Source organism: Melitaea cinxia, chromosome 23 (assembly GCF_905220565.1).
Source record: "Melitaea cinxia chromosome 23, ilMelCinx1.1, whole genome shotgun sequence".
Classification (NCBI taxonomy): domain Eukaryota; kingdom Metazoa; phylum Arthropoda; class Insecta; order Lepidoptera; family Nymphalidae; genus Melitaea; species Melitaea cinxia.
The window spans coordinates 5,304,112-5,316,817 of NC_059416.1; the positions used below are offsets into that span (position 1 = coordinate 5,304,112).

The following is a 12,706-nucleotide window of genomic DNA, read 5'->3' on the forward strand; positions in this document are numbered from 1 at the left end:
AAATGCAGGGAAAGTGGAGCTATTCCAAACTGTACTTGAGCAATTATAAATGCAACTTGAGCAGTTCTTTAACACTGAGCAATTTAAAATATTGTATACATCAAAAGATATAGGAGTTTGAAAATATTGATAAATGAATTTTTTTCAACGACTTTATTGATTTTTAATTAAATAATTTAAGCTGAGTAATTTAAAAGACAACGTAGTTGAATTGAGCTATTGAAAATCTATCAATTAGTATTTTTTTTATTACAAACTAGCTGACCCGGCGAACTTCGTATCGCCTAACACAAACTTTATCGTATGGTATTAAAGTTCAAATTGACTTTTAAGTATTATCACAAATCTTTTGTATAGAAAAGTGTTGTTTTTAGACTTTTTCAGGAAATTAATTTTTTTTTTTTTTTTTTTTAGAATTTTTCTCTCCGTAAGAACCATCCTCGTACTTCAAGGAATATTTAAAAAAAAGAATTAGCGAAATCGATCCAACCGTTCTCGAGTTTTGCGCTTAGCAACACATTCAGCGACTCATTTTTATTTTATAGATATCATTATTTTGCAGGCTGGGTTGGGGTAGGTGCCAAATTCAGGGAGCCTATATAGCAAGGCTATTAGTTTTTAATCAATGGTTTTTAGTCTATCGACGATACGTCAATGTCAATTGACATTTGCAATTTTGATTAGGCGTCAAATCACTTGCGGCTTGTGGTTCGTACTCTGTGGTCTATCTTAGCGGTGAAGTTGATATTTAATCAAAATGTCGAACAAGAAAAACAAGGAAATACAAAAAGAAGATAGTGAAAGTGAAGAGGAACAAGAATCTGGCAGCGAGAGAGATTCTGATTTCGATTCTGATGGAAATTTCGTCGGTGATAAGGTCAGTTAAAAACATAACCTAGATAACACATGGCGTTTATAATAACAACAAGTTAAACATGCCGCTTTTAGATATTTATAATTTTAATAATGATAATATAGTATATTGTTAAGATATTTATACTTTAATAGCTAACTAAGTCACTAAGTTTGTATTACTGACTTATATTTTAAGTAATCGAGTCTAATATGCCGTTTACCTGAAAAGTATTTCGCAATACTTGGAAATGTAAGCATAAGTTCTTGTTTCAATGGATTCAAAGAATATCAAATTACTACAAAGGATCTTATAGAGGCTTGTTTTCAATGTATTTCGAATTTAGTTAAGAAAAAACTGTTTTTAAACCCAAATAACGAAATTTTATTTTACTGTATAAATAAAGTTTTGGACTTTTTGACTTAATATTTAAAGTGTAGTAGTTTAAATATACATCTTTTACCCGATTTCGCTAAATTTTTATTTCTAATTGAAGTATTAAAGAAGTAAGGAATATTTTTACTTACAGGAATTACAAGCAGATTTTGAAGGAAGAAACCCAGAAGACTGTGACTATCACGGAATAAAACAACTCTTGAGGCAACTATTTTTAAAATCAAATGTTGATTTGGGAGCACTAGCACAGATCATTATTTGTAAGTTTATTAAAATTTTTTTTTTCATTCTTTATTATACAATTTATTTTATTATACAAAATAGAATTAATATTTGCTTGCCAATGATAAAAATAAACCGGTCTCAATTTACAGTGACAAATAATACAAAGTAGCTAGTCAAAAAGATAATCAATAAAATATGCACAATTAGGGATACCTAGCTAAAAAGTATTTGTAAGATCTTAACTAAATTTTAACAGCTAAAAGTTAGACATACTATATTTATTATATTAAAATAAAATATTTGGGGGATTTACTTTTTACTGGGTGAACTGATTTTGATGATTCTTTTTTTAATTGAAAGAGTGAGATTTGTCAAGTACTTTTTGAGATATCCCTAATAATGCAATGTTTATTTGAATATTTATTATTTGTTGATGAAAATTGAAGTCAGTTTATTTTTTCCATGTTACAAATAAATATTATTTTAATTTTGTTAGCTCAAAACTACGTCGGCAGTGTTGTAAAGCAGTGCTTAGATGATGGACAGGACGATGATGATGACGATGACGATGGCAGCGATGGGGTATTTGGGATTACTACTGTGATAAATATTACCAAAAGAAAAGTAGGTACCCATTATATATATATATATATATATATATATATATATATATATATATATATACAGTTTTACTTTATTTACCATTAAAATTTATATTACTATGTAAGTTTTTGCTAACGTATGTGAAGAGTTTACTTTAGAAACTATGCATACAATTTTTAATTTTGGCAATTTGAAATCAATTTTTTGCAGACACTGTCTTCATTTATTTCTCAAGTTGTGTAATTTGTGCTTATTTATAAGGTTATTGAATCAAATGCTTATAAATATTCTGGAGACATATTTGCTAATTATATCTATACAAATAAATAAATTTGGAGTGTGTCTGTTTATAATATTAAAATAACAGCTTTTTAGCAAATGCATATGAATGTATACACGGTACATACACCAAAATTACATTTTTTACAATTTTTGTCTGTCTGTTTGTGTGTTTGTTCCGGCTAATCCCTGAAACAGCTGGACCGATTTTAACAGGACCTTCACTGGCAGATAGCTGATGTAATAAGGAGTGTCTTAGATGACTTTTATTTCAGAAATTTATTTATTATGTAATTCCGCGAACTGAATTTTTTGTTAAATTCCAACGCAGGTGAAGTCGTAGGCACAGCTAGTATAAAATAATAAGACTTGATAATACTTAGTGCTTAATGTTTTCGTAATTTTTGTTTTACTTAGGAAGAACCCTGCATAAAACAAGTAAGACAATTGCTAACCACACTGGCCAATGACAATGCTGATGACAGAGTGAAGGCGCTAGTAAATAAAATACTTTCAGATGACGCCACTCATGTGGGCTTAATTATAAATGAAAGGTAAGAAGTGTCTTGAGCTATGCTAACTTCGACAATGTATATATAAGAGTAAAAAAATAGTCAGGCCAGAACTATTGTTGATATAATGCCTCCTCCATTAACGAGAAGGATAAGAACGTAATCTTCTAAACTCCATATTAAACGGTGAATTAACATGTCTCAAAACTACACCAATTCAGTCATCGCAGTCAATTGCAGTCCATTATTGCAAAGTAATGGTTAAATAATGTAGATTGACACTAACTTAATTTACTATATATCTCATTATTTTGATCTACATTCTTTTTGTACAATTAAAATTGCCTCAATCTTAATTTGTATTTTGTTTTTCGAAATATACCTCGGTTATAAATTCTTTTTTGTTTCCAGGATTCTTAACATTCCAGCCGCTATAAGTGTACCACTCTTTGCATCACTACAGAATGAGTTAGACAAAGCATTGAAAAAGAACATGCCTTATTTATTCCAATATCTTGTTTGGATTTGCAAGACATATAAAACTGGTGGTAAGTTATACATATTTTATTTTTCAATCAACATACCGTCGTAACTCATTAAAATTCAAAAAATTTAGTCAGTAGGTAATAATTAAAATAAAGTTAAATGCTGTAAATAGTTAATAAAATTTAATTTAAAATATTGTATAGAATGTTGTTAAAAGGTAAATTTACCACTTTATTTATGGAAAGCTAATACTTTTAATAAGAAATATATTATATATATGATAAACAATAAAATGATAATATAAATATAATAACGTTTGATGTGTAATTTAAAGATGATGATTCAGAAGTACTATTTGCAAATCAAGAAGAAAAGCCTTTAGTGGACGAGGCTATGGCCAGTTTTGATGTTGACGTAGCAGAACAGGCTGAATTATCTCAGTGGGATTACGAAGGAGGGGCTATGACCCCTTGTAGAAAGGTATGAAATTCAAATGTAACACAGATGTGTGAAAAATAAATCTTATTATTGTTGTTATTTTTAAAATGCCTCTCAGTTCATTCTTTAGTTATTTGGAAAAATAAAGTGGTTGTGTATCAGCCACTAAAAATTACATAGCTGTCAGTTATTAATATTAATAAAAATTCATTTAATTTTTAAATGTCTCATCTAAAAACAGCAAAAATATATATATTAATCAAAGTTAAAAATAAGTTTATCTTACTTAATTGTTCTTATTTCACAGGTACTAATCTTCGAAGGAGGCAAATTTAATCAGTTAGTAAGGTTGCTTAAAGAAGAGGTGGAAAATGTACAATGACAAGCTTAGTATCTCGACTAAAGTGTATACAATGCCATTTTCACTTCGGATGTAATTATATATATTTATATTTTAAGATTATTAAATTTATGCTATGTAAGCTTCTTTTTGTTCTTTTATTTATAATCCATATTTTTTTGAAATAATAAGTCCCACTAAAATTTCGAAAACTGTGTTAAACTGTTATCTTTGTTAATCCTAATAAGACTCAAAAGGTGGCGCTGTAGTAGTAATTTTTTTGGGCTTCTGTGTGTCAAACTATCATTCTACATATTAAAAAAAATACATATAATTGATTAAGATTTATTTTAGTTGACAATACACAATTTGATTTATAAAACTTAAGAAAGTAAAGTTATTAATAACTTTTATAAATAGACAGAGCGTCCCTCATCATGAAATCTCTGAGGGCACACAAACCTTTCAGAATCTTTGTATTTTGGTCCATCTTTTGAATATCTGTTTCTGAGAGATTCTTGTCTTGTTGCAAATAGCCATTTACAGCTTCTTCAGTGATCCAATGTGTTGGTAGTTTTTGCATGTTAAAATGGGATGGATCTGGATTAGCTGGCATCGGTGTGAGGGATTTCTCCCACGGTGTAATATACTTCTGTTCTGAATGTAGACCCTCGATGTATCTGGAAATTATGAGATCATTAGAATAAATTGAAAAAAAAAAAAAGTAACAAAAGTTATATTACGTTATTGATTTACGATCATTATTATTATCAGATACAAGCGATATCCATCGCATGGAATTAGATTAACCTTTGAGATACTGTAAAAAAATAAAGTTTTGTCGAATTGATTTGTAAATCAATCGATCGTAATGTTAGAATCGTACACAACTTTTTCGGTAGATACGCTTCTGTACTGCTGTGCGTTTATTGCACTTTTTAACCGACTTTAAAAAAAGGAGGAGGTTACTCAATTCGACCGTATATGTATGTTTTTTTTTTATGTATGTTCGGGGATAACTCCGTCGTTTATGGGCCGATTTCGATAATTCTTCTTTTGTTGGAAAGAAGATATCCCTAGTTTGGTACCTTGATAAGGAAACCAAGATTTGATGATGGACTTCCAGAGAAATCGAGGGAACCTTTCGAAAATCCAGATAACTTTTTACTGGGTGCACCGATTTTAATGATTTTTAATTTAATCGAAAGCCGATGTTTATCATGTGGTCGCATTTAAATTTCATCGAGATCTGATTACAACTTTTGGAGTAATCTTTGATAATGCGTATGTACTTGACTTTTTTTTTATGTCACTAGGTCAACAAACAAGCGTACGGCTCACCTGATGGTAAGCGATTACCGTAGCTTATAGACGCCTGCAACACCAGAAGCATCGCAAGCGCGTTGCCGACCCAATCCCCAATCCCCCCAGGAGCTCTGGTCACCCTACTCACCAACAGGAACACAATACTGCTTGAAAACAGTATTATTTAGCTGTGGTCTGTAAGGTCGAAGTACTACCCCAGTCGGGCTGCTCCATATTTTGAGCAGGAAATTCCTGCTGTGCCCTACCTCAGTCAAAACTTGACTATTTTTTCGTCAACCGACGTTGTATTACTTGTCGATATAATTGAAGTCGGTTTTTCTTCGTTTGCCTGCAAACACAATTATTGTTTACCGCGTACCGGGCGGCGCACTCAGCACAGTGCGCGTGCGCCGACTCACCGGACTACTACTCACCGGATGTAGGCCTCGGAGTGCGTGACGCGCTGCGCGCGCGGCGGCGCGTGCACGAACAGCGGCTCGAGGCCGGGCCGCGCGCCCGCCTCGCCGGCGCCCGGGGACGGCGTGTTGCGCGCCATCGGCGACATGCCTGCGACGGGCGACACTCAATAATGAGCTTCGAAACTTACTTGACTTGTGTTCAATCGGAATTTCTCTTTTAGATTTGAGAAGCCTTTTTTAATTAATAGGTTATATATATCTAACAGATTTTGAATTAAAAAAAAGTCCCGTTAAGTGTGTCAAATAATTTTACCGATTAGTGAGTTACAAGCGGTTCTATTCTTATTTATTTCTATAGAAAAAAATTTGGTTTGATGCTAAAATGAATCTTATAAATACCTCCTGGCGACATGAGTCCGCTACGGAAGTTCGTTGAGTATGTCTTGGGCGGTTTCTTAGAAGACGGAACAAAGTTTCTGAAAAAAAATTAATTGATAATACAACAAATGTAATAAAGAATAAATTATTAAATAACACCGTACGCCATAACGCCTGTCCCCACACCCGACGGCTCGGTGACGTACCGAGAGTTAGTAGCCACCTCAGCGAGAGCTACTCACCACTCACCGAGAACTACTCGCCACTCACCGCGAGCTAGTCGCCACACACCGAGAGTTACTCGCCACTCACCGCGAGCTGCTTGCCACTCACCGCGAGCTACTCGTCACTCACCGAGAGCGCTCGTGCACCGCCATGATGCGCCCGTTGCCCTTGTTGACGTGGAGGTCGCGCACATGGCGCAGCAGTCGCGGCAGGTTGGGGAAGGGCGCCTGGCCCTTGCGAACGCGCGCACAGTTGCGCCACAGACACGGGAACTCGTTGGTGGCACCGCCGCTGCGGTAGTGCTGCTGCACGTGCCCCGCTGCCGTGGCGCATGTTGGGAGAGAGTAACGTCAGTATGTTTTAGGAGTTGTCTCGAGAGGGAGAGAGAGATGGAGAGAATAAAAGAATACACATTATTGTACCAGTTATAAAAGAATTAAAATAGTAAGAATTTAAATAGCAATTTCTTCCAGGTCTGGTGGTATTTAATATAATGATAGTGAACAAACGTATTAGGTTAATATAGTTATTACTTCTATTATGTTATATGGATGGAAATCAGATAGATTCAACGAATTACGGGTCCATTTTTATTCTAACTACCTATAGTAAACTTTTTCATAAATAATTTGGTTTTACTAGAGAACGATCAACAACTGACGTTGGTGTAAAACTTTTTACTTCGAAAGTCAAACAGGTCGATATTTTTGGCATGGTCTGTGATTTGTCCAAGGCATTTTACCGTGTTCATCTTGATACCATAATTAGGAAACTTAGTCACCATAGCGTTAAAAATACCGTGCTTAAACTTCTGAGTTCTTAGCCAAAAAACTCAGAGCATCGGAGTAAACGGTATTAGGTCGCGTGGGCCTCTTTTACAGGTCACAAGGGCTCAATTCTGGGTGGATTCTTATTTTTAATATACATAAACGACCAAACATATTTAGTAGAGAAGAATCATAAGGTTGAATTGTTGCTGATATTTAAATTGCATAGACAAGAAGCAAACTATGATTTTCATGTTTATTAAATTTTTAACTTTGTGAGACAAATTGATATGCAACCAAAAACAAATCTTGGTATACTGAACTTAGTTAACTAAACTGTTTTCCTAAGAATCATCATTAATTCAAAGTTACAATGAATTTTCCCATTCAAAAGTTATTACAGTTTTCGCCCTTTCTCAAAGTTAAGCATTATATATATAACTTTACCAACAGAATACTTGAACTCTAAACATACTTAATTTTGACTAAAGAGCCATTTCACAATATTTCGCTCTGCAAGTTTAAGTAAATTTGGTTGCATAACGTGCGAGTCGTACGAGCCGCGCGATCATTGTGCTACTTAGTATTTTTTGAAACCAAAAAACCATCTTGATCTTTTTCTTATGTGTAATAAAAATTAATAACTATGTTATGTTATTACATAATTAATTTGTTAAAAATTTCAAGTATGTTATATAACAACAGTCAATATGTTTAAAATAAAAAAAAAATTCAATTTTATGAAACATTTTTTAAAATTGATTTAGTTTTTTAAGTTTACGAATGAATCGAATATTTACGATATAAATAAAATTGTGTGAATGTGAGTTGCAAAGTTTTTGGATGCAAGTAGACCATCAAATTTTGTCGGCTTTAATTTTTTTATAAAAGTCAATGACACCGACATTTTTCTATTTTTATGAAAGTATCAAATGCGGTTTAGCACCATAGATGAAGTAAAAAAAAGTAGATAATGCGCGGCCTTTGTTTTTAGTGAAGCCACAAAACTCGGCTCCTTCAAGTAAACACACGCGCTCACGCACACATATGCATCAAACTACGCTCATTTTCGTTAGTATCTCACGAGGCCTCGTACAGTAACTTTGCCTATAAAATGCCGTTCTTTTTTAATTAAATGTTGCAAAAACAATACCAAAGTGAACAAAAAGTCTGAAGAAATATCGTTTCACACGTAAATACATACAAAACTTTATATTTTTTGTTATTCCAAAATAATATTGAGGTTATTCGGAACTTATAATTTCTATGCCCCGAAATGACGTACCGAGGGAGTGTTACCAGTAATTTTTATTTCCATTAGCCCAAAATGCGGGTAAGTAAATTATAGGCAATCATAGAAAAATAATTAAGTAGAAAGTGGACATCATTATTGTGTTTTTTTTTTATCGTGTGATTTTATGTTTTACCTAAATTGAATTCAATATGAATTTTAACTCGTTTTTGTCTGTTTAAATTTGTGAATTAACTACTCATATTTTACTACTAAATATCATGATTTTAGGTTTCCAACGAATATTTTAATAGGAGATAGATAGAATAGGTAGCTGCTGTGCGACTGAGCTGAAATGAACTACAACGACAGCCATCCTCATCTAGTGTGGTTTGTTCAAACCATTTTGATAAAGCTGACATGTACGGTACAAAACGTGGACTTCGCAGAGTACCATCACGTATATACTACTACTTACTACTAGGTATTTTAATGTTGAATTTTTTGTTCTAGGACCTACCGGATGAATCTTAAATTAGTCGTTAACCAAGATTCAATCTTTGATACACCTAGAAAACATAAACTAAGAGAAAAGTTAAAAAAACAGGAACTTTATTTAAAAAAAAAAAATGTGAAAAATTAAATCATTACAGCAAAGAGTTAGACGTCTTTAAAACAGGAACTTGCCCTTCAGAGGAATCATCAATTACTTAAAAACGCAATTTTCATTGACACAGATTTATATAATTCATTAAATCAAAACATGGCTGCAATAGATTTATTTAACAATTTGAAGCAAAAAAGGAGTATATATTTAAAACTATAAACAGATTTTTATTTTCGCATACCCATTTTACCTATATTAAATTAATTGTGTTTAATCCCATTTAATAAAATTTTCAGGGACTTTTTTTAAAAAGTGTCAACACTTCACTCACTCACACATATTTAAAAAAAGTGGCTTCACTTTTTTGTTCTAAGTGCGTTATCTATTCTTTTTACTTGATCTATGTTTAGCACATAATAACAACAGTCGCTTGGCGCGTGTGAGTGAAAGAGACGGCTGCGCAGAATTTGGCTAGGATCTAACCCCTAAGAGCGCTGGCGCTGGATTGATTTACTAGGTTTGAGTGTTTGATGCGTGGTATTATATTCTATCTTTTTATTTTTAATACAAAAGGTATTGAAAATAATTAAATGTTTTAATTTTTTTTTATGTTCCTAAATGATGTAAGTTTACTTTGGTATAGACAGTTCCTTAAAATTTATTTGTTTTCTAAGAAAAATATCGCTTTTAAAATTGTACTTATTTGGAAAATATTTATAACTTAAATTTTATTACGGATTAAAGGAGATACAAATTAAATAAAATCTGCATTATGTATCAACAAAAACATATTCTACATATTGCCATATTTTTTTATATAGTTTTAAGGTAGAGGTAATTAAAAAATAGGACTTCAAAGTATACATTTCGACCGTTTACACATGGAGACAGCTGATGAAAAGGTTAATAATTTTGTACATACAATATAAATCAAAATTCTAATTCATTGCGTTACTACAACAAAGTTGCTCTATTATATTTCAAAAGTATAAATTAAATTATTGCATCCAATACTGAGGTTAAAGACGTTAAAATATTACAATTTCGCAGATTGTTACTGATTTTTGTGAAATGACTCTTAAATATTCTAAGGCCACTTTTGTTTTGCAAAATAAAATAAAATGCATAAATTTAGTAAACATTGGCATAAATCAGAACTACCGTTAATTATTTGCCGATAAAAATCTATGCATTTAAATATCATGCCTGCTTTACGAATATATCTTAGCAACTACAAATTATGTCAGTTAGAATACTCACGTTCCAGCTTACTCTTCTTAGTTTCAATAAATGTTCCAATCACTAGCAGCGTTAAATGTAATATATTTTTAATGACTATTTAGCACACCAAGACTTGTACTAAAAATTAAATCTTCAACATTCTTTTTTTTGTATGTTTAAGGTTTTATTTAATTACTAAATCACTAAATTGAAATAAATGTTTCCACATTCAATTTGAAAAAAAAAAAAATGGATTAATCAGTAAAAAAATAAGGACATATTGATGAGACGTTTCTTATATATACTTAACCAAAAAGGTTTTCAGTAAAATGTTCCAGTTTGAAGCTTAAATGTAAATATATTAAATACAAACCTATAAAAAATAAGGTATGAGTGTATAGATAACTGTATATATGTACTTACTGTTGCCTCCGTCTCCTATACAATGTTCCATGCAATCTGTGAGATCTTCAAATTGATAATCGCAGGTGTCCCAGGCGCACTCGTACGTCATTTCCATTGGTGTCTGAATAAAAACAGAAAACTATATTAGTAAACCATTACTAGCAAATTTAAACAAATTAGACAGAGACTAGACTTGAGTGGTCAGCGGTTCGTTTTTAAGGAATAACTAGTTTTTTTTTTTTTATGTTATCAAGGCGTATTAATAAAGCAGTCAATTAGTAAGTAATGCCTGTTTCTAAACCAATAGAAGAATCAGACATTGACATCCTAGAGACAAAGGTGTTTAGGTATGAAAAGTAGTAGTCTTCTTATGTGTCCCTATCGACAGTATCGGTCGGTTCCTAGCGACAGTGAGGCGGTCGCTCACGTGCTGCGCCAGCTCCCTCATCTCGTCGGCGAGGCGCGCGGCGGTCTCCTCGCTGTCCCTATCACTACCACTACCACTATCACCACCACTATCGACAGTGTCGGTCGGTCCCTAGCGACAGTGAGGCGGTCGCTCACGTGCTGCGCCAGCTCCCTCATCTCGTCGGCGAGGCGCGCGGCGGTCTCCTCGCTGTCCCTATCACTACCACTACCACTATCACCACCACTATCGACAGTGTCGGTCGGTCCCTAGCGACAGTGAGGCGGTCGCTCACGTGCTGCGCCAGCTCCCTCATCTCGTCGGCGAGGCGCGCGGCGGTCTCCTCGCTGTCCCTATCACTACCACTACCACTATCACCACCACTATCGACAGTGTCGGTCGGTCCCTAGCGACAGTGAGGCGGTCGCTCACGTGCTGCGCCAGCTCCCTCATCTCGTCGGCGAGGCGCGCGGCGGTCTCCTCGCTGTCCCTATCACTACCACTACCACTATCACCACCACTATCGACAGTGTCGGTCGGTCCCTAGCGACAGTGAGGCGGTCGCTCACGTGCTGCGCCAGCTCCCTCATCTCGTCGGCGAGGCGCGCGGCGGTCTCCTCGCTGTCCCTATCACTACCACTACCACTATCACCACCACTATCGACAGTGTCGGTCGGTCCCTAGCGACAGTGAGGCGGTCGCTCACGTGCTGCGCCAGCTCCCTCATCTCGTCGGCGAGGCGCGCGGCGGTCTCCTCGCTGTCCCTATCACTACCACTACCACTATCACCACCACTATCGACAGTGTCGGTCGGTCCCTAGCGACAGTGAGGCGGTCGCTCACGTGCTGCGCCAGCTCCCTCATCTCGTCGGCGAGGCGCGCGGCGGTCTCCTCGCTGTCCCTATCACTACCACTACCACTATCACCACCACTATCGACAGTGTCGGTCGGTCCCTAGCGACAGTGAGGCGGTCGCTCACGTGCTGCGCCAGCTCCCTCATCTCGTCGGCGAGGCGCGCGGCGGTCTCCTCGCTGTCCCTATCACTACCACTACCACTATCACCACCACTATCGACAGTGTCGGTCGGTCCCTAGCGACAGTGAGGCGGTCGCTCACGTGCTGCGCCAGCTCCCTCATCTCGTCGGCGAGGCGCGCGGCGGTCTCCTCGCTGTCCCTATCACTACCACTACCACTATCACCACCACTATCGACAGTGTCGGTCGGTCCCTAGCGACAGTGAGGCGGTCGCTCACGTGCTGCGCCAGCTCCCTCATCTCGTCGGCGAGGCGCGCGGCGGTCTCCTCGCTGTCCCTATCACTACCACTACCACTATCACCACCACTATCGACAGTGTCGGTCGGTCCCTAGCGACAGTGAGGCGGTCGCTCACGTGCTGCGCCAGCTCCCTCATCTCGTCGGCGAGGCGCGCGGCGGTCTCCTCGTTGCAGCGCGCGGCGCGCTCCTCCCAGCTCTGCTTGGTGGAGGCGGGCAGGGAGCGCCACTCGTTCCCAACGATGCGCGAGATCTCACCTGCGGAAATTGACTCGGTATAAGACTCAATATCAAATTATTTTTTGTACCAAGATGGCAAACAAGCGTATGCTCCACC

The 12,706-nt window shown here is 36.2% G+C and overlaps 2 protein-coding genes across 2 annotated transcripts in view; one reads left to right on the forward strand and one right to left on the reverse strand.

The window, feature by feature from the left end:
- Positions 1-683: 683 nt before the first annotated feature.
- Positions 684-4,279, forward strand: LOC123665083 (protein BCCIP homolog). The gene is made up of 7 exons (XM_045599430.1): positions 684-877; positions 1,383-1,509; positions 1,971-2,098; positions 2,774-2,910; positions 3,280-3,416; positions 3,689-3,834; positions 4,100-4,279. Exons 1-7 carry the CDS (start codon positions 758-760, stop codon positions 4,172-4,174), a joined length of 870 nt encoding a protein of 289 aa, XP_045455386.1. The 5' UTR covers positions 684-757; the 3' UTR covers positions 4,175-4,279.
- Positions 4,280-4,501: 222 nt separating this feature from the next.
- The window catches only part of LOC123664964 (protein polybromo-1), a 37,835-nt gene continuing 29,630 nt past the window's right edge, over positions 4,502-12,706 (reverse strand). The window contains exons 27-33 of the mRNA XM_045599329.1: positions 12,488-12,627; positions 10,709-10,811; positions 10,325-10,366; positions 6,589-6,778; positions 6,256-6,332; positions 5,872-6,004; positions 4,502-4,812 (exon numbers count right to left, since the gene is read on the reverse strand). Of these exons, the coding sequence (XP_045455285.1) occupies positions 4,533-4,812; positions 5,872-6,004; positions 6,256-6,332; positions 6,589-6,778; positions 10,325-10,366; positions 10,709-10,811; positions 12,488-12,627 (965 nt within the window). The 3' untranslated portion in view covers positions 4,502-4,532. The remainder of the gene's footprint in view (positions 4,813-5,871; positions 6,005-6,255; positions 6,333-6,588; positions 6,779-10,324; positions 10,367-10,708; positions 10,812-12,487; positions 12,628-12,706) is intronic.